This window comes from Sus scrofa, chromosome 18 (genome assembly GCF_054392235.1).
Source record: "Sus scrofa isolate SSC_HxYL_T2T_F1_AM1 chromosome 18, Sscrofa_HxYL_maternal_Yorkshire_Landrace_v2.0, whole genome shotgun sequence".
Taxonomy (NCBI): Eukaryota; Metazoa; Chordata; class Mammalia; order Artiodactyla; family Suidae; genus Sus; species Sus scrofa.
Window position 1 is genome coordinate 49,639,091 of NC_139400.1, and position 23,217 is coordinate 49,662,307.

The 23,217-nt window shown below is 39.6% G+C and overlaps 1 protein-coding gene across 10 annotated transcripts in view; it reads right to left on the reverse strand.

The window, feature by feature from the left end:
• Positions 1-22,625, reverse strand: part of AVL9 (AVL9 cell migration associated) — an 84,160-nt gene extending 61,535 nt beyond the window's left edge. For all 10 annotated transcript variants that reach the window (XR_014834328.1, XR_014834329.1, XR_014834330.1 and 7 more), the window contains exon 1: positions 22,332-22,625. Coding sequence is in view for 3 of the 10 variants with exons in the window: in XM_021079003.2 (XP_020934662.1) it covers positions 22,332-22,424 (93 nt within the window). In the remaining 7 variants the exon portion in view is untranslated. The remainder of the gene's footprint in view (positions 1-22,331) is intronic.
• Between the last annotated feature and the right edge of the window lie 592 nt (positions 22,626-23,217).

Below are 23,217 nucleotides of genomic sequence, written 5' to 3' on the forward strand. Positions count from 1 at the left end.
GGTGGACCTCCCAGTCCTGTCTGCCCTCAGGAAGTCCTCCTTTGCTTCAAAGAAACACTGTTAGTCCCATCAACACTCCAGAAAAGCCACACTGCCTCAAAAAAAGATTGACCAACAACGACAGCCCTCAGGAAATATTCCAGGGCAGTGACAAGGCAAACACTACCCGATAACGGAGAGTACAACTCCCTCAGGAGAAAGAAGACAACAAGCAAGATGAAGAAGCTGAGAAACCACCCCCAGTCAAACCAACAGGAGAACTCACCTAAAACAGTCAACAATGAAACTGATCTCTGCAGTCTGACAGACCTGGAGTTCAAAAGAGAAATAGTGAAAATACTGAAGGAATTAAGAGAAGATATGAACAGCAATGCAGATACCCTCAGAAAGGAGCTAGAAAATATAAGGAGGAGCCAAGAAAAACTAGAACATTCATTTGCAGAGATGCAAACTGAACTAGGGGCAGTAAAAACCAGAATGAATAATGCAGAAGAACGAATCAGTGATATGGAAGATAGAATAATGGAAATCACTCAATCTGGTCAACAGACAGAAAACCGAATCAAAAAACTGGAAAGCAATATAAGAGACCTATGGGATAATATAAAACGGGCCAATCTACGCATAATAGGAATTCCAGAAGGAGTAGAAAAAGATAAAGGAATGGAAAATATATTTGAAGAAATTATCGCTGGAAACTTCCCAAATCTAAAGGATACTGGATTCAAGATACAAGAAGCACAGAGGGCCCCAAACAAACTGAACCCAAACAGACCCACACCAAGACACATCATAATAAAAATGGCAAAAGTTAGTGATAAAGAGAGGATCCTAAAGGCAGCAAGAGAAAAACAGAATGTTACCTACAAGGGAACCCCCATAAGAATAGCAGCTGATTTCTCTACAGAAACACTACAGGCCAGGAGGGAATGGCAAGAGATATTTAAAGTGCTCAAAGGAAAAAATATGCAACCTAGAATACTTTATCCAGCAAGAATATCATTTAAAATAGAAGGGGAAATAAAAATTTTTCCCAACAAACAAAAACTTAAAGAATACAGCAACACAAAACCCAGGTTAAAGGAAATATTGAAAGGGCTTCTCTAAACCAAAAAGAAAGGAAGGAAAGGGAAGAAAAAAGAAAAGAAAAAAAAAAAAAAAAGAAGAAGAAGAAGAAGAGGAAGAACTAGGACTGAGGAAGATACAATCAGAGAGCAGTCACTCAAATAAGCCAGCATACAGATTTAATCATGAACATGCTTCAAACAAAATAAAATTAAAAAGAAAAAAATAAAAGAGTCATCAAAACCATAAAATGTGGGCAAGGGATGTTAGGAGGTAAATAATCCTTTTTGTTTGTATGTATGTCTCTCTTCTTAATTTTAATATAATAATGAAGTGTTTGAACTTACAGGACCATCAGGCTAAAACACACAATTATGGGAAGGGGTTAGCATACTTAAAAAACAGGGCAACCACAAGCCAAAACCAAATATTGCATTTGCAAAAAATGAAAAAAAAAAATACACTCAAGCAGATAATAACAGGAGACCATCCAACCAAAAAAAAAAAAAAAAAAAAAAAAGAAGAATGGAGAACCATAGAATCAACTGGAACACGAGGATCAAATGGCAATAAATAATCATCTATCAATTATCACCTTAAATGTCAATGGACTGAATGCCCCAATCAAAAGACACAGAGTGGCTGAGTGGATAAAACGGCAAAAACCTTCAATATGCTGCCTACAAGAAACTCACCTTAGGACAAAAGATACATATAGATTGAAAGTGAAAGGCTGGGGAAAAGTATTTCATGCCAATAGACATGACAGAAAAGCAGGAGTTGCAACGCTCATATCAGACAAAATAGACTTTAAAACAAAAGACATAAAGAAAGACAAAGAAGGACACTATTTAATGATTAAGGGATCCATCCAAGGAGAGGATGTTACTATCGTCAACATATATGCCCCAAACATAGGAGCACCCAGATACATACAACAAATATTAACAGACATAAAGGGAGATATTGATGAGAATACAATCATAGTAGGAGACCTAAATACCCCCCTCACATCAATGGACAGATCCTCTAGACAGAAAACCAATAAAGCAACAGAGATCCTAAAGGAAACAATAGAAAAGTTAGACTTAATTGATATCTTCAGGACACTACATCCAAAAAAATCAGAATACACATTCTTCTCAAATGCTCATGGAACATTCTCAAGAATCGACCACATATTGGGACATAAAGCGAATCTCAATAAATTTAGGAGCATAGAAATTATCTCAAGTATCTTCTCTGACCACAATGCCATGAAATTAGAAATCAACCATGGGAAAAGGAAAGAGAAAAAACCTACTCCATGGAGACTAAACAACATGCTACTAAAAAACCAATGGGTCAATGAGGAAATCAAGAAGGAAATTAAAAACTATCTTGAAACAAATGATAATGAAGACACAACCTCTCAAAATCTATGGGATGCTGCGAAAGCAGTGCTCAGAGGGAAATTTATAGCAATCCAGGCCTTTCTCAAAAAAGAAGAAAGATCCCAAATTGACAACTTAACCCTCCACCTAAATGAATTAGAAAAAGAAGAACAAAGAAGTCCTAAAGTCAGCAGAAGGAAGGAAATTGTAAAGATCAAAGAAGAAATCAATAAAATAGAGACTCAAAAAACAATAGAGAAAATTAATAAAACCAAGAGCTGGTTCTTTGAAAAGGTGAACAAAATTGATAAACCCCTGGCCAGACTCACTAAAAAGAGGAGAGAAAGAACCCAAATCACCAAAATTATAAATGAAAAAGGAGAAATCACAACGGATACAGCAGAAATTCAAAAAACCATAAGAGAATACTATGAACAACTATATGGCAATAAGTTTGACAATCTGGAAGAAATGGACAATTTTCTAGAATCTTACAGCCTGCCAAAACTGAATCAAGCAGAAGCAGACCAACTGAACAGACCAATCACTAGAAATGAAATTGAAGAGGTCATAAAATCACTCCCTACAAATAAAAGCCCAGGACCAGATGGCTTCACAGGTGAATTCTATCAAACATATAAAGAGGAATTGGTGCCCATCCTCCTTAAACTCTTTCAAAAGGTTGAAGAAGAAGGAATACTCCCAAAGACATTCTATGAGGCCACCATCACCCTCATTCCAAAACCAGGCAGAGATACCACCAAAAAAGAAAACTATCGCCCAATATCATTGATGAATATAGATGCAAAACTTCTCAACAAAATCTTAGCCAACCGAATCCAACAACATATCAAAAAAATTATACACCATGACCAGGTTGGGTTCATCCCAGGTTCACAAGGATGGTTCAACATACGCAAATCAATCAACATCATACACCACATTAACAAGAAAAAAGTCAAAAATCATATGATCATCTCAATAGATGCAGAAAAAGCATTTGACAAAGTTCAACATCCATTCATGATCAAGACCCTCGCCAAAGTGGGTATAGAGGGAACATTCCTGAATATAATCAAAGCCATTTATGATAAACCCACAGCAAATATAATCCTCAATGGGGAAAAACTGAAAGCCTTCTCACTCAAATCTGGAACAAGACAGGGATGCCCACTCTCACCACTGCTCTTCAACATAGTTTTGGAAGTCTTAGCCACAGCAATTAGACAAACAAAAGAAATCAAAGGCATCCATATAGGAAGAGAAGAGATCAAACTGTCACTGTATGCAGATGACATGATTCTATACCTAGAAAACCCTAAGGACTCAACCCCAAAACTCCTTGAACTGATTAATAAATTCAGCAAAGTGGCAGGATATAAGATTAACATTCAGAAGTCAGTTGCATTTCTGTATACCAGCAATGAAGCATTAGAAAAGGAATACAAAAATACGATACCTTTTAAAATTGTACCTCACAAAATCAAATACCTCGGAATACACCTAACCAAAGAGGTAAAGGACCTATATGCCGAGAACTATAAAACCTTAATCAAAGAAATCAAAGAAGATGTAAAAAAATGGAAAGATATTCCATGTTCCTGGATTGGAAAAATCAATATTGTGAAAATGGCCATCCTACCCAAAGCAATCTACAGATTCAATGCAATCCCTATCAAATTACCCATGACATTTTTCACAGAACTAGAACAAACAATCCAAACATTTATATGGAACAACAAAAGACCCAGAATCGCCAAAGCAATCCTGAGAAACAAAAACCAAGCAGGAGGCATAACTCTCCCAGACTTCAAGAAATACTACAAAGCCACAGTCATCAAAACAGTGTGGTACTGGTATCAAAACAGACAGACAGACCAATGGAACAGAATAGAGAATCTGGAAATTAACCCTGACACCTATGGTCAATTAATCTTTGACAAGGGAGGCAAGAACATCAAATGGGAAAAGGAAACTCTATTCAGCAAGCATTGCTGGGAAACCTGGACAGCTGCATGCAAAGCAATGAAACTAGAACACACCCTCACACCATGCACAAAAATAAACTCCAAATGGCTGAAAGACTTAAATATACGACAGGACACCATCAAACTCCTAGAAGAAAACATAGGCAAAACACTCTCTGACATCAACTTCATGAATATTTTCTCAGGTCAGTCTCCCAAAGCAATAGAAATTAGAGCAAAAATAAACCCATGGGACCTCATCAAACTGAAAAGCTTTTGCACAGCAAAGGAAACCCAAAAGAAAACAAAAAGACAACTTACAGAATGGGAGAAAATAGTTTCAAATGATGCAACTGACAAGGGCTTAATCTCTAGAATATACAAGCAACTTATACAACTCAACAGCAAAAAAACCAATCAATCAATGGAAAAATGGGCAAAAGACCTGAATAGACATTTCTCCAAAGAAGATATACAGATGGCCAACAAACACATGAAAAAATGCTCAACATCGCTGATTATAAGAGAAATGCAAATCAAAACTACCATGAGATACCACCTCACACCAGTCAGAATGGCCATCATTCATAAATCCACAAATAACAAGTGCTGGAGGGGCTGTGGAGAAAAGGGAACCCTCCTGCACTGCTGGTGGGAATGTAAACTGGTACAGCCACTATGGAGAACAGTTTGGAGATACCTTAGAAATCTATACATAGAACTTCCATATGACCCTGCAATCCCACTCTTGGGCATCTATCCGGACAAAGCTCTACTTAAAAGAGACACGTGCACCCGCATGTTCATTGCAGCACTATTCACAATAGCCAGGACATGGAAACAATCCAAATGTCCATCGACAGAGGATTGGATTCGGAAGATGTGGTATATATACACGATGGAATACTACTCAGCCATAAAAAAGGATGACATCATGCCATTTGCAGCAACATGGATGGAACTAGAGAATCTCATACGGAGTGAAATGAGCCAGAAAGACAAAGACAAATACCATATGACATCACTTATAACTGGAATCTAATATCCAGCACAAATGAACATCTCCTCAGAAAAGAAAATCAATCATGGACTTGGAGAAGAGACTTGTGGTTGCCTGATGGGAGGGGGAGGGAGTGGGAGGGATCGGGAGCTTGGGCTTATCAGTCACAACGTAGAATAGATTTATAAGGAGATCCCGCTGAATAGCATTGAGAACTATGTCTAGATACTCATGTTGCAACAGAAGAAATGGTGGGGGAAAAACTGTAATTGCAATGTATACATGTAAGGATAACCTGACCCCCTTGCTGTACAGTGGGAAAATAAAATTAAAAAAAAAAAAAAAAAAAAAAATCCAACAAACAAAAAACTTGCAGAGGAGTCAACAGAGGAGAGCTGTGACACAGTGGGTTAATGATCTGGCTTGTCTCTGTGGGGGCACTGGTCTGAACCCTGGCCCGGCGCAGTGGGTTAAGGATCCGGTGTTGCTGCAGCTGTGGTCAAAGCTCTGGCCAGATTCGACTCCTGGTGCAGGAACTTCCACATGCTGCAGGTGCAGCTGAAAAAGAAAACAACAACAACAACAACAACAAAAAACCCTGGCAGAACAGGCCTTCAGATAGTTAAACAAATTTTTCAGGAGATTTTATAAGCCAAGTAATTTCTTGCATTTTCTCATATCTAGAAAAGCATTAAAATCATTAATGGAGACATCTGCTCTTTGTGACCAGCAGCAACCCTCTGCCAAAATATGTGCTTGATTACATCACAAAATCACATAAACACAGTCCTCCTCTGCTCCTTCTCTGGAGCAGTTCCTCAGACAGAGCTGGCGAGGAGGCCGTCTCCTGGACTACAGTCCTCATTTTGCCCCAAATAAAACAACTCACAAGCTCACGTTGTGTGTGTTTTTATTTGTTTGCCAAGTTTAATCTAGAAAATTCCAAAAAGATAGTACAATTCACAACCTCTTATTTAAACATGGAAATACAACTTGAAGTAATGACATTTTTACTCACATTTTGAAAAACATGAAAAAGATGATCAATATGCTGTATTGATAACAGTACGGGGCTTGCCTGTGGGGCTGTAAATTGATATAACCGTTTGGATATTAAGAGTTACCATGTGACCCAGCAATCTCACTCCAGGGCATATATCCAGACAAAACTCTAGTTCAGAAAGATATTTTAGGGAAAAAGATAAAAATTATTAAAAATAATTTAAAAATTAAAAAAGGACACAATGAACTTCTTTGCAGAATAGATAGTGACTCACAGACTGAAAATCATATGGTTTCCAAAGGAGACAAGTTGGGGGGTGGGGGAATGGGCTGAGGGTGTGGGATGGAAATGCTATAAAACTGGGTTGTGATCGTCATCGCACAACTATAAATGTATTAAAATTTATTGAGTAATTTAAAAAAAGATTTATGCATTCCTATGTTCACAGAAGCACTATTTAAAATGGTCAAGACATGGAAGCGACCTAAATGTCCATCAAAAGAGGAATGGATAAAGAAGATGTACATATATACAATGGAATATTACTCAGACATAAAACCAAATGAACTAACGCTATGCGCAGCAACATGCTTGGACCTAGAGATTACGGAAGTGAAGTTAGAAAATGACAAACATCGGAGTTCCCGTCGTGGCGCAGTGGTTAACGAATCCGACTAGGAACCATGAGGTTGCGGGTTCGATCCCTGCCCTTGCTCAGTGGGTTAACGATCCGGCATTGCGGTGAGCTGTGGTGTAGGTTGCAGACGCGGCTCGGATCCCGCGTTGCTGTGGCTCTGGCGTAGGCCGGTGGCTACAGCTCCGATTCAACCCCTAGCCTGGGAACCTCCATATGCCGCGGGAGCGGCCCAAGAAATAGCAACAACAACAACAACAACAAAAAGACAAAAGGACAAAAAGACAAAAAAAAAAAAAAAAAAGAAAATGACAAACATCATATGATAGGACTTCTATGTAGAATCTTAAAAAAGGATACAAATGAACTTATTTGCATAACAGAAAAAGACTTACAGACTTTGAAAACAAACTTATGCTTACCAAAGGGGACGACTAGGGGTGGGGTGGGGGCTGGGGGGTGGACTGGGGGTTTGGTATTGGCATATGCACACCGAGTTACAATGACTGGCCAACAGGGACCTGCTGTTTAGCACGGAGAACTCTACCCAATATTCTGTGATAATCCACGTGGGAAAAGAATCTAAAAGAGAACAGATTGCATATATGTGCAACTGACTCACTTTGTTGTACAGCAGAAATTACCACAACTTTTTAAATCAACTATACTTCAACAAAACTTTAAAAAATGGAAAAAAATTTTAAAAACAAGGAAATGCAATTTGAAATAATAGAATTTCTACTCACATATTGAAAAACATGAAAAAGATAATTAATATTTTGTACTGATAAGAGTACTGGGCTTGCGTATAGGGCTGTAAATTGGTATAACAGTTTGGATGTTTATTTGGCAGTATTATCAAATCAATAATATATTTACTCTTTGACTCAGCAATTTCAGTTTTAGTAATTTAGCCCATGCATACATACAGATAGGGTACAAAAATGTTCACATCCACGTGACTTATTGAAGTATAAAAATTGGAAAGCTAAATATTCATCAGAAGAGTGGTCAAATAAATTTTACTTCTATCCTGCTGTTAAAAAGAATGGTAGATGAAAAAAAAAAAAGGAAAAGAAAAACCCTCAAAAATGGTAAATTCACCAATAGACAGATGTAGATATAGATAAAGCAAGATGAATATGACATACTGAATACTAGGTAAAATAAGAGCCCTCCAGACTTGCCCATATCTTTTCTAATCCCTAGAATCTGTCAGTTACCTTATAATGCAAAAGGGACATCACAGATAAGATTATCTCCAGATGGGGCTTATCTAAGAAGTCCCAATATAATCCCAGGGGTCTTTATGAGAGAAAGTCAAAGATAATTGAAGATGCTATGCTTCAAGACACAGTGAAGATGGAAGAAGGGTCCATGAGCTAAAGAATGCAGAAGAGCTCTAGAAGCTGGAAAAGGCAAGAAAATTCATTCTCCCCTAGAGCATCCTGAATAGATGGAGAGCTGCCAAAACCTGATTTTTAGCCCACTGAAACCTATTTCAGATTTCTAACCTCCAGAACTCTAAAAAAAAAATTTTTTTTTAATTTTGTGACCACACTCATGGCATACAGAAATTCCCAGACCAGGGACTGAATCCAAGCTGCAGCTGTGACTAACAGATCTTTTAACCCACTACATTGGGCTGGGGGATCAAACCCACACCTCCAAAGTGACCTGAGCCACTGCAGTTGGATTCTTAACCCACTGTGCTACAGTGGAAACTCTCAGTTTGCGTTGCTTTAAGTAACTAAATTTGTTGTAACAGAAGCAATAGAAAAATACATACATACTTTAAGTTTAAAAAGCTATCCTTTAACAGGTTTTTATCTCTGGAAAGGTGAATAGGGTTGGGTATTGGAGATCAAAGAATATTCTTGTTAATTTGTATCCCCATTTTTTAAAAATTTTAAACTTATAGAAAAGTTGAAAGAATCTGAACAATCCTGTAACTTTCATTTATATTCACAAACTGCTAATTTTTTGGCTAGGTGTGCTTTATTTGTGTTGCCTATATATACAAACACATACACTTTTTCTAAACCACTTCACAGTAATTGAGGATGATATCATTTACTTTTAAGTAAACTGGTATTTATTTTTAAATGATTTTTTTTTAGAATTAACAAAGCCAAGATAATCACAAGTAGGTCTTATCTGCTGAAGGAAATGCTATTTACATTCTGTCTTCTTGGAGGCAAAGGGAGATGGAAAAATCTACTTCCTTTTCTGATGGTTTAGTTAACAAATTACCAATGGTCAGAATCTAATTAATATCTAATGCTATGTTGTTCAATATATCCTCCAAACTCCTGATCCTACTGAAGGAAGATCTGTTTTGGGTGACTCTAGTTAGAACTTAAAATGCAGTCAACTCATAAAATTGTTATAAATTTAAGTGTAGATACCACACATGCTCAAAGAATCCCATGGATAAAAATAAGGCGGCTTTAGACTAACTTGCGCCCATAGTATTTATAGCATCGCTTTTTTGGGAAAATGTATTCAAAATGTATTCACATTTCAAACAGCTAACTTTGGAGACAAAACTTTTTCGTAAATTGGACACTGCTGGAAACTTTCTAGAATTCTTTTCTTCTCCTGGTTTATTTGCTACCACAAATCTTTGCATTTGGAGACGGCTGAACTTGCTAATCAAGTTTGCAACAGTTTGCACAAACTCCTTTCTATGTCTACACATATACAACAATTTTCAACAGCGTATACAGTGGTTTCATTATTTAATAAATCCTCCACTGTTAAGCATTTTTACAGTTTTTTTACATAATTATATTCTATTCAGTACACTTAAGTGTGGTGTAATATAAATTATATATTTATATTTGGTCTTTGTCCCGGGTCCTGATCCAAAGCTCCTAAAATCCTTGTAATTTCTGGAGTGATAGGAGCATCTTTCGTTGTTCCTAACAAAATGCTTTCAACCACATCTGGGTAACAACGCTAACAACATGACTCCTGGTGGGGCTAACCGGCTCCAGGATGGGGCCTGGTCAGCAGAAAGATCAAACCTTGAGGCTACGAACTTTCAGCGCCATCCCTCAACCTCCAGGGCGGGGAGAGGGGCTGGAGACAGAGTCCAGTCATCAATGGCTAATGATTTAATCCATCATCATGCCTAAGTAATGAAATCTCCATAAAACCCCCAAAGGCTGGGATTCAGGGAGCTTGCTAGCAGTGAAGACACTGAGATGCGTGCCTGGAGAGGGCATGAAAGTTCCACACCCCATCTTGCATACTTTGTCCTATGCATCTCTTCCACTTGGTTGTTCCAGAGTAGTATCCTTTAATAAACCAGTAAAGGTAAGCAGTGTTTTCCTAAACTTTTCAAGTTATTCCAGGAAATTTTAGAACTTGAATGGGAGGCACAGGAAGGGCCTAATTTGTAGCTAAGCTGGATAAAAATGCAGATAGCCTGGGGACCTGGGACTGGTTGGTGTCTAAAGTGAAGGCATCTTCTGGGACTGAACCCTTCAACTTGTGGAGTATGATGCTATCTCTGGGTAGTTAGCATAGATTAGGACTGAATTAAAGGACACCCAGTTGGTGTTGGGGGGGGGGGAATGAAAACAACAAATTTCCCAATTAATGGGATTTATAAATCTTAAATTGTATATTCTTCATATTGAATACTGACTTAATATTCCATATGACCCCTTTTGAAATGTCCAAAATAATCCAAACCGACTCACAATTCATGGCAGAGAAGTTTAAGAGGAATTCTCTTGGAGGTCACCTGAGACTCTTGAATGATACTCCATTGAATCAAAATGCAATTTAAATAATGCCAACAAAACTAAGCGGTACCACAGAAAGTTAGGACAGTCACAGTAGGTGGACTCACTGCAAAACTCCAGGGGGAGCCACTGCACTGCGGTCTCCATGAAGCACTCTCCCTGGAGCTGTGCTCTGCAGGGTCTATACACTGTACACCGCAGCCCTAAGCACACGTGAAAAATCACTGAGAAAAACCAAGGTAAATCCCCAGACATTAAAAAAGTTAGAATGACTTTCATCCAGTAGGGTTACTGTTTAGTAGTGAAAGTTCCCAGCCCAAAATCTAAGTTAAATCTGAGGATCAAAGATGGTACCTGGTAGGGCATTAACACAATGTGTGATAGATATACCAAATGCTTCCCAAAGGATAATAGTAAATCATGCAAATTTCAAGTAGCTTTTTTTTTTTTGTCTTTTTAGGGCCATACCCTCCGCATATGGAAGCTCCCAGGCTACGGGTCAAACCAGAGCTGTAGCTGCTGGCCTACACCACAGCCACAGCAACACATTGTCTGCAGTGTACACCACAGCTCACGGCAATGCCAGATCCTGAACCCACACAGTCAAGCCAGGGACTGAACCCACATCCCTCATGGATACTAGTCGGGCTCCTTACTGCTGAACCACAACGGGAATTGCCTGCAGTAGCTCTTTTTTATTTCAACCAATATTCAAGTAGAAAGATCTATTTTGATCTCAACTAGTAGAAATAATTTTCATACTTAAATAACTCCAAAAGGGAAAAAGATGACAATGGCTGATTTCTAGTAAGTGAAAGTTGAATGAAGATGCTCTAATCACAAGCAATAAAAAGGTAAGTTTTCTAAATGCTAAATGAACTATGTAAGAAATGATATATGTTTCTCCTCCAGGAATGATAAAAATTACCACCCCTTTCCATAATTTAGGAGTCTAAATGGTGTCCTCTGGTCAGATTCCATTTACTACATCTCCAGAGGCAAAAGATTAAAAAAACAGCAATGAAAAACTACAAAAACAAAACAATAAACAGAGTGTCCTGGTATGAATTTGATGACTTCTAAAGTACCCTTTGTTCACTTTCTAACAAGGCAATATCCACTCCACTGAGAACCACAGAAGCCACAATGCTAAACAGCACACAAATTAAACACATCCATGGCCCACAGATATTGCTACAACGGAGCTTCCCGGAAATTCTAAACCAGCTGCTGCACCTATTCGCTCCCTTTCTAGGTACCTAAGGGATTTTACTCCATTCACTCAGAAGCACAGCACATCTGTTTTCCTTCTCTTTTTTTTTGGGGGGGGGGTTAACAGTCAAAAACACATTAGGCACCAAGGCTGTCATGACGTTTTTCACTTTAAAGGAAACCCTGGACCTAGAAGACATGTCTTCTCTAAGTTAATGTTCCCTCCCAAATTTCTTCAAGATTCATTAGAAAAGAATGGCACTCTTGTTTATTGTTCTCTTACAAAGGTGGCAGAGTTGAAAGTATAAAGGGATATTAGGAATACTGTAAAGTTCCTCTAATGCAGGGGAGATAGGAAGAGGATTTATAAAAAACATACAGTGGAATGATTAAGACTGGTCTTTTGGATGAATGATATACGATATACGAAGATGATTATCAAAAATTATTTTCTTGCTGGAAAAAAATTAGGAACTTCCTAACAAATGATTTAAATCGATACAGTTTAGTGAATTCTACTCTAGCCATCTTTTTACACATCACCTTCTTTTTAATATTTCAATACCGAACTTGTATATGGCAAAAAAGATTCCTATTTCTGGCTGTGTACCATACCCGCCAACCAGAGTCTAACAAATTACTAATATCACCCGTGAAATCTATGGGGACAGGAACAGTTTTCACGAACAGCCCTGCAGTGATTTCCTCATATATGAATACATAGTTAGCATACCTTGTGACAATGAGTTGAAGATAATACAAGTGCAGAGGGCCATATTTCAAATCTACCTGGACACCCAAACACAGTTTATTCAGAAGTCAGACTTCTGACAATTTAATTACCTAAAACACTGTGGACCAGGAATGAGTGAGAAAAACATCTACTGACCTAACCAACTATCATGAAGAACTCTTTAGATCTTCTTTCAAAACTCATGACTAAGTCATCTTATTTCATACACATTTCGTAAATGTACCCTCCCAGTCCTCGGATGACAAGAAGCAACATGTGACAAAGCAGAGAAGGGAAGCTGAAAACTACAATGTTATGTTTCTGGTGACGACTGAGAAGTAACTGCTAACTGCTCCATCATCTCTGGCTCTCTGACTGGCTATCAAAAGTCCAGCTGAGTCAAAGTCATGTGAGAATCACTCTACGCTAAAATAAACCAAGAATGCCATAGGACAACAGGTGACGTGTATTATGAAAGCAGAATCATCCAGACTAACTTGTGTTCAGTATAAGAATATAAAAATCTATTTTAACAAGATTTCCACACACACAAAAAAAGATGGCTTAAAATAAAGTCTCCACACTTAGAAAAATGGTGCAAAGTCACAAGGAAGTTCTTTACAAAAAAAAAAAAAAAAATCAGAATTCCACCTAAGTGTCTGAAAAGGAGACCAGTTAAATAAAGATTTCTACAAAGTATTATTTAGCTATTTTAAAATGCTATAATTCAATGCTTATCAAAGTGGAAGATATTAGTGTTACATAAAAAAGTCAGGTCATTGGAGTTCCCGTTGTGGCGTAGTGGTTAACAAATCTGACTAGGAACCATGAGGTTGTAGGTTCGATCCCTGGCCTTGCTCAGTGGGTTAAGGATCCGGCATTGCCATGAGCTTTGACGTTGCTATGGCTGTAGTGTAGGCCAGTGGCTACAGCTCCAATTTGACCCTAGCTTGGGAACCTTCATGTGCTGCAGGTGCGGCCCTAAAAAAGAAAAAAAAAAAAAAAAAAAAAAAAGAACTGGAGGAATATTCATCAAGGTGTTAAGAGCAGATTTCTCTGAGATACAGGCTTTTAAATTTTTTTTTTAATTTTACTGAAGTGTAGTTAATTTACAAGGTTGTGATAATTTCTGCTGTACAACAAAGTGACCAAACATACATATACACAATATCCATTCTCTCTCAGATTCTTTTCCCACACAGATTATCAAAGAATACTGAAGAGTTCTTAGGATATGGGATTTTAACTGCTAGTTGTCTTCTTTGCTACCTTTTCTCACTTTACTACAGTGAGTACCTATCACTTCTGAAAAGAAATGTCATTTTTAAAAACAGCTAAGATAAAATGTTTTTAAATTGTCAAAAATACATATTTAAATAACATCCTCTAAAAATATCCTAGAGACCCAGACACCTATGGTCAATTAAGCTTTGACAAAGGAGGCAAGAATATAAAACAGGATACAGTCTTTTTAGAAAGTGGTCCTGGGAAAACTGGACACCCACATGTAAATCAATGAAACTGCAACACACCCTCACACCATGCACAAAAATACACTCAAAATGGCTTAAAGACTTAAATGTAAGACACAAACCATCAAACTCCAAGAAGAGAACATAGGCAAAACATTCTCTGACATCAACCTTACAAATATTTTCTCAGGTCAGTTTCCCAAGGTAATAGAATTAAAAGCAAAAATAAACCAATGGGACCTAGTCAAATTGACAAGCTTTTGCACAGCAAAGGAAACCATAAAAAAAAACCAAAAAGACAACTTACAGAATGGGAGAACATAGTTTCTTTCTTTTTTTTTTTTTTTTTTTTTCTTTTTGCCTTTTCTAGGGCTGTTCCCAAGGCATATGGAGGTTCCCAGGCTAGGGGTCAAATTGGAGCTGTAGCCGCTGTCCTACGCCAGAGCCACAGCAACTCGGGATCCGAGCTGCATCTGCGACCTACACCACAGCTCGCGGCAATGCCGGATCCAACCTGCAACCTCATGCTTCCTAGTCAGATTCATTAACCACTGCGCCAGGACAGGAACTCCGAGAACATAGTTTCAAACGATGCAACTGACAAGGGCATGATCTCTAAAATATACAAACAACTTCTACAACTCAACAGCAAAAAAGCCAACAACCTAACTGAAAAAGGAGCAAAAGACCTGAATAGACATTTCTCCAAAGATAAACAGATGGCCAACAAGCACATGAAAAAATGCTCAACGTCCCTTATTATTAGAGAAATGCAAATCAAAACTACCATGAGATACCACCTCATACCAGCCAGAATGGCCATCATTAATAAGTCCACAAATAACAAATGCTGGAGAGGGTGAGGCGAAAAGTGAACCCTCCTGCACTGTTGATGGGAATGTAAATTGGTATAAACACTATGGAAAACAGTACAGAGGTACCTTAAAAAACCATACATAGAACTACCATATGACCCAGCAATCCCACTCTTGGTCATGTATCCGGACAAAACTTTCCTTGAAAAAGACACATGCCCCCACATGTTCACTGCACACTGTTCACAATAGTCAAGGCATGGAAACAACCTCAATGTCCATCAACAGATGATTGGATTAAGAAGATGTGGTATATATACACAATGGAATACTACTCAGCCATAAAAAAGAACAAAATAATGCCATTTGCAGCAACATGGATGGAACTAGAGACTCTCATACTAAGTGAAGTAATTCAGAAAGAGAAAGACAAATACCATATGATTTCACTTATATCTGGAATCAAATATATGGCACAAATGAACCTTTCCACAGAAAAGAAAATCATGGACATGGAGAACAGACTTGTGGTTGCCAAGAGGGAGGGGGAGGGGGTGGGATGGACTGGGAATTTGGGGTTAACAGATGCAAACTATTGTCTTTGGAATGGATAAGCAATAGGATCCTGCTATGGAGCACTGAGAACTATGTCTGGTCACTTGTGATGGAGCATGATAATGTGAGAAAAAAGAATGTATACATGTATGTGTGACTGGGTCACCTTACTATGCAGTAGAAAATTGACAGAAACTATAAATCAGCTGTAATGGAAAAAATAAAAATCATCATTAAAAAAATCCAAGAGAAAACAAGTTTTTAAATTTGATGGCATCTTAACCAAATATTATAATAGTCTTTCTCAAAATTAACAGCGAAATAAAGACTCCTCTCCCTACATCTTCTATGTCTTCACCTTCCCCTTGTAGTGTCCATTCCCCACAGCTCAGGGCCATTCCACAGGCTCCCTTATCTGGCAATATCTGTGCTCAGCAAAAGATCGAAAACACCGCTAAGAAGGAGATGGCTACCCATGACATGTAAACATTTTACTAGGGATCAAAGACTTAAAAGCCAAAGAAAGAATTTAGGCACTTACTGGCTACCTGGGGAGAATTATAAGAGGACAAAAGAATCTTCCTGATATTTCTACATTATTTCCATTACACAGGTTGATGCCCCCACCCTGCTTAGCTGTGATGTCAAGGCCTAAACTATTCCATTGCCATTAAGTATTAAATGTTACAGCCCTGGAAGGGTAGGGATTTTCATCATTTCAGCACAGAAAAAAAGCATGGCTAAAATCAGGAAAAACTTCCACCAAAATATTAAAGTTGAAGAAATTTAAAAAAAAAAAAAAAAAAAGGTGAGTTTCCGTCGTGGCTCAGCGGAAACGAACCTGACTAGGATCCATGAGGATGTGGGTTCGATCCCTGGCTTCGCTCAGTGGGTTAAGGATCCAGCGTTGCCATGAGCTGTGGCATAGGTTGCAAACCCAGCTCAGGCACCACGCTGCTGTGGCTGTGGCTGTGGCTCTGGAGTAGGCCGGCAGCTGAAGCTCCGACCTGAGCCCTAGCCTGGGTATGCCAAGAGTGCAGCCCTGAAAAGACAAAAAAAGAAAAAAGAAAAAGAGAGAAAGAAAAGTGCTAGGGAGGTCCAGAAAAAGCAATCTTTGGAGCTTCCACTGTGGCGCAACGGGATGATTCCATTCCCAAATCTCCGGGCCAGCACAGTGGGTTAATGATCAGGCGTTGCCGGAGCTGCTCTGATCGGATGTCTCGATGTCTCGCTTGGGAGCTCCATATGCAGCAAGGTGGCAAAAACAAAAAAATCTTCTTTCAGCAGTTTCTCTGAATAGCTTAAAACAAGCAAACAAAACGTTTATATATTATTCTTTCCTAATCTCTAACTCTCCAAAAATTTTGTTTTTTTCTGTTCCAAAGACCTACTTAGTCCAAGAATCACAAAAAAAACACCTCCCCGATGTTTCTTCATTGTCACCACAGGATTCCATCAATAGCAGGTGCCAAAATGCATGCCTGTCAGCCAGCCTTCGTGACCAAAAACCTGAATGGGTCAGAGCTTGACACTACCACCCTAATATAAAGCTAAACCTTCCCTTTGCCATCCTCCCCCAATCTCAATCCATCCCTCAATTTTCACTGCAGCATCCTGCTATTCATGGAGGTTTTCCCATGATCAGTCGGCTCAGACCAACAGGAAAATACTGTTTTCTTCATTGCTTCTTGTTGCTGTTGGAACGAGTGTAAACATGAGTTCTACTTCTTTCATAATTCTACTTTTTAAAGACATACAGTCTGGTAAAAAGAGTTTATTCAAGAAGTAAAACTACTAGCTATGTATATAAAACCATGAACTCTATCAGAATGATCAAAGTTCAAGCAATAATTCCAACTTTTTATGACAGCACTTTGGAAAGTAACAATTCCCTATTAATTTGAGTGTTTAAAAAAGTTCCAATCTGCCTACGAAAGAACAAAAAAGTTTATTTGATGTATATAAAATTATATTATTTTGCAAAAAATTTTGCTAATCTGACAAATATAGTTTATATATTTACTTCCACAAAGCAAAGAAGGAACAAACAAAACTCCAGAACACACAATCTGTAACATGCAAACTACTATAGAGAACCTGTTCATAAACTACCTTGTGTCAGTGAATGCAGGTGAGTTTTTAAGGAAGAGTTCTTTGCTAAATGCTCAGTTTTTTAAGATTTCAGGGGAAGAGTTGGAATGCATAAATATTTCAAAACCATTTGAAATGTCACGGTACTACTTTAGCTCACTTAAAATGTTTTAAATATTAAGTATACCAATAAACTAGACTAATGACCACTAGAAACTAACATGGCATCTATAGAAGAATTCATTCTCAAATAAAAGTAAAAAAGCAATCAAGTGATAAAGTTAAGAGATGTTCATTTTAAGTCAAAGAATTTTTCATTTAAAATACATCTGAAATTGACAGAACATTGTAAATCAACTATAATAAAAAATTAAATTAAAATAAAATACATCTGAAGCCCTCAAAGATGCAAAACTGTAGGAAATACGATGAAGGAATGAACATCTACATGCTTGGTTTGAAGCTCTTCAATGCAGATGGCTTTCACCTGACTCCTTTATCATAGCACTACAGAGCACCTTTTTAACAGAAGAGTCTACAAAGATTGAGTACATTCCCTGAGGTAATGTTATCACCTTCAAGCCAGCAACTGCTGAAAGGAGTTTTTTCTCAACAAAGGTTTTACTTCTGCTTACTTGCATCTAAGTATGATATTACAACCAAGTATGGGAATTTTCTCTATGAATAATCTCAGTGCATGGAAAGAACGAATGACCAAAATGACCTGCAGCATGGATGAGCAGTCTAAAAAGCACCCTCGAACAACCTGAAGTCACAGCCACAATTCAATGAGCCATGCACTTTTAATCCTTTACACCTGGATGTAAAATCTGAACATGGAGAAGGTGGCTGACTGATCCGCCCTGAAGAAATCTTACATAATTAGAAAATCTCAAACACCTGATATACTGATTAAAAACAGCAGTCTTTAGGAGTTCCCTCATGGCTCAGCGTGGTTAAAAAAACAAAAACAAAAACCCAAAAAACCGAAACAGCAGTCTGTAGAACAGACTTTTTGCTTAAGACTTAATGCATGTAATACCCGTACTTTACAAAACGTCAAATGTATTTGGATTTTGAAGGGTTAGGAAAGCAGAGCTGAAGGCAATCTAAAATCACTTGCAGAAGTGAAGAACATCTTTTAAGAACTAATGAAACATATATTGGAACTTTTAGTACACTTTCTTGATATTTTATGAAAGCTAAGACAAAAAAGGAGAAAGTAGGGCAACCAATAATGAGAAATGCAGCTGAACAAACTATTTTTCCATCTTTTCCAACACTATTATACATCAATTGAATCCTATTCCAGCTAGATGAACTACCACGAGTTTACACAAATTATGTCTCCAGCAGAAGCTTAATTTTTCTTTTTTTTTGAGGGCCACAGGTGCGGCATATGGAAGTTCCCAGGCTAGGGGTCGAATTGAGCTACAGCTGCCTGCCTACACCACAGCCACAGCAACGAGGGATCTGAGCTGTGACCTACACCACAGCTCACGGCAACACTGGATTCTTGACCCAATGAGCGAGGCAAGGGATTGAACCCACATCTTAATGGGTACTAGTCAGGTTTGTTTCCACTGCACCACAACGGGAACTCCTGAAAGGTTGTTTTTGACTGCACTAACCTGGCAACTTCGCATCAACCAGCTCTGTATAAGAGCCCTTTCATTCATTTGCTCTGTTGTCTGAGTGGAGTGGCCATGTCAGCAGCCCCTGGACACAATCTGTCAACCACACAGAAGGTGTCAAAGGTTTTTCAGATTATCAACTCGCCCAACCTTAACTGTCCTCTGAGTTCAGAGAAATTACAGCCTGTCATCTCTCCAACTTCCATTAGAGGAGAAACAAAAAATAACGCAAAATTACTAGTAAACCAAAATTCTTCTCTGAGAAATGGTAATAGCTGTATTAAAATTTAAGTGTTTGACTCCTACAAAAGCCACAGAATATACACTAGTTAAATCTAAAAAATCACCTTTTTGCTCACTGCATTTTGACTTTGACAAGCTATAACAGATTTGTTAAAACCAGGTTCTTAGCTGCCATTCTCTGCTTTGAAAGGTAAGTATAATTTTAAAAAGCTGCTTTCGGTTAGCAAAAAGAAAATAACCCACCCTAGGTTTCTCATCTTTCATTGCATTATGGCAGAATCTTCTGCGTTCTCTTCCATCCTATCAGTAACCCAGAGGTGAGCAGATACTCGACAGGTGCATATATTAAAACATAATTGCCTCTGTCTCTGTGAATCACCTTGTGGATTTATATCCCTGAATACCCCCCACCCCATCAGACATTGCTGCAGCTGTGGGCGTAGCTGTCCAGTTCTATATTGAGGTCTCTTTTCCAATGTCACAATAGCTTTTCCGAATAAAATCTGTTTTACCACTAACTACCTAAGTATGCTTAAGTCACTTAACCTTTCTGGGTTTCAGTTTATTCATCTGTATGCAAATGTAAGGAAAGAGGAGTAGGTGATCTCCAGGAATCCTTGCCAAGTCTAAAATTCTCATAAGAAATCTGGTAGAGGAAAAGGAGGTAGAGAAAAAATTAAGCAATTTGGACTTACTAGGGGTCACGGAGCTGTGAAGCCAAGCTGTTATCCAGATCTCCTGTCTCCCACCCAGCTCAATGTTCATTTGACAAAACCAGTCACCTTTACCTCAGAAACCAAAAGCCAGACTAATGAAGAGAAAGGCAAAGGCATCCAGGGTGCTACTTCACCCCAGAGCATGCTGTTCCGTGTTCTTCAATCCCTAAGCATTTTGTTTCAATAAAATAAATCATTTTTCCTGAGAACATAATTATATTACATTCACCAATAAAACAAGTAGAATACATAATAATTAATCTTGACTTCACATGATAGCAAAATTTAAAAGTTTTATTCTATTTCCTACTAGTATTTCCTCTTTTTTTTGTCATTGAAAGTTCCATCCAGTTTGGTTGTGAAGTGGGCCCCACCTTTTACTTTATCCTCAGGCTCCTAAATGCCACGTGGCTCAGCGAAATGAACACACATGGTGCCAAGGCAATTCTAAGTCTGACTAGCAGCGTGACCTCAGTAAGATCAGTAAGATCATTTTACTTCCTCCAAGTTTCAGTTACTTCACCCATGTCCAAGGTAAGTTATAAAGTGACAACATCAGAGATGTGAAGTTTTATAATTTTTTTTTTTTTTTTGTCTTTTGTCTTTTTGTTGTTGCTATTTCTTGGGCTGCTCCTGCGGCATATGGAGGCTCCCAGACTAGGGGCTGAATCGGAGCTGTAGCCACTGGCCTACGCCAGAGCCACAGCAACGCGGGATCCGAGCCGCGTCTGCAACCTACACCACAGCTCACGGCAACGCCGGATCGTTAACCCACTGAGCAAGGGCAGGGACCGAACCCGCAACCTCATGGTTCCTAGTCGGATTCGTTAACCACTGCGCCACGACAGGAACTCCTGAAGTTTTGAAGTATTAAAAATCTAATGATGATGAACACTGTGTTTACATGCTGTGGTACAATAATCTCAAATACCTATTTTCTTACCTCTAAATATAAGGCCACATTTAAAAAACTTAAATTCTACGGCTGCTGCTTGAACTTTTTTTAAAAACCACACTGTATAATGCCACTTCCTCCTGGGTATCTGTCTATGCCACTTATACCTGAGAGACAAGGAATACGATATATTTTAAAGTTATATTTTAAAATACACACAAACACAACTATCTTTTCACTCCTTTCATGACTCTTCTGTTATCCTCTAAGGAACTTAAATTTTGCCAGTAAAAGTCTTCTCAAATGCTCCTTTTCTGTGAAATGCAAGAAGCAAAATGCTACATTACCTAGTGGTAGCAATTAGTATTTTTAATACTTTAAGCATTTCCATGTACTGTTCACTAGCACATTATGACATCATTGCCTTCCAGTGTTTACTCTGATTAAATAATCCTGTTACTATCTTTGTTCTCTTGCCTTCAATATCTAGATTGCAAATGTCCTATTGTTCCGGTTCACCATTTCACTGAAAAAGCTTAAAAATGACCACGTTTTCACGTTTCTTTACTCAGCAAATACACTTTCACTGCAACTGAGCCGGAGAGTTCAATCTCTCACCCAAAGGCAAGATCTGGACACGATCAAGTAGCAAAATCCAGGCCCAAAGGGAAGGGGGGGCGGAGTCTACACCACCTTAACACGACGGGTTCTAGGGCTTCCACGGATAAACAAAGGAAGTTGATTTTCCCACGGCGACGTGTGTGCTTCAACCAACCTGAGGCACTCGTAGGGAAGCCCAGAGCTCATTACCTTGAAAGCGCAGCCCAAGTGCTCAATTTTTCTCAAGGATTCCACTACAGGTGGAGACCGATGAATGGGGAAGAGTGGGCCGACCTTCGATTCCTTCCTCCCTCCCACTCCACCCAAGAACCTAGAGACCTGCCAACCACAACACGTCGACACACGGCTCCTGAATTTTTCAGGGGCAGGAGGACGAAGGGGGGGTGGGGGTGGGCTTCAAGGTCGGGTGAGGAGTTGAAGAGGAGTCAAGTGCAGGGGCGAAGGGCCGAGGGGAACGCAGGGAGCTCTAAGCAGAGCGGAGGGAAGTGGGCGCAGGCGGCGCGCGAACGTCGGAACGGCCGGGGGCGGGCTCGAGCCCCTTCCTCACCTGGCAGCCCTTCTTGTGGTGAAAGCCGACCACCACGATGTGCAGTACGGGCCCCCGGGGGACGCCATCGCCCCTCCACCCGGCCTTCTCCATGGGCGGCCGCCGCAAGCCCGCAAGGCGACTTCAACCGCCGAGGGCGGCCAGCGGAGCGTCCCTGTGATTCCCCAGGAGGACGGCGAGCGGCAGGGCTCGGGGGTCAGCGCGGGCGCCGCATTAGAGCCGCGCAGGGGCTGAGGGGAGGCCGAGGCTCCTGCAGCTCCGCACCGCCCCCTCGGCCCCCGCCGCGCTTCCTTCATCCGCTTCCGCTGCTTCCGGGCTGTCACCTGATGCGGCGGCCGCCGCCGGCGAGGCGGGACTGAGCCGGGCCGGGAGGGGCCTGAGGGGGCCGGGGCGGGGCCTGGGGGCGGTGCTGGGGCTCCAGGAGGAGGTGCCGGGCGAGGGGCGGGGCCTGACGGGGCTGCCCCGCACACCTGCCCCGGCCCTTCGTGCGCAGGTGCGACCTCTGCCCGCTTCCTCCTCCTCCTCCTCCTCTGCCCTCGCTTTTTCCTCCTTGAAATCTCCGCCCCTTCCCACTTCTTTGCTCAGTTTGCTTCTCTTTTTTGTTCTTTTCAGGGTATCTCATTCCTTCGCTTGCTTTCCTTCACCTCTCTGGCCTAGAGTCCCTCTACCTTTTAAATTTCGATAACACAGGCATATTTGTGCGGCTCTTTATCTGTGTATTCAAGCTTTAAATTACTTGCTAATCCGGGGTTTCTGTTTTGCTTTGTTCTTGTTTTTTGGTTTTTGTTTTTTCCTTGTTTAAATATTATGTATAGGAGTTTGAAAGCGATTTAAGGCCTGAAGCAAAATATCCTTAAAAATAAGAGAAATTTACAGGGAGAGCTAT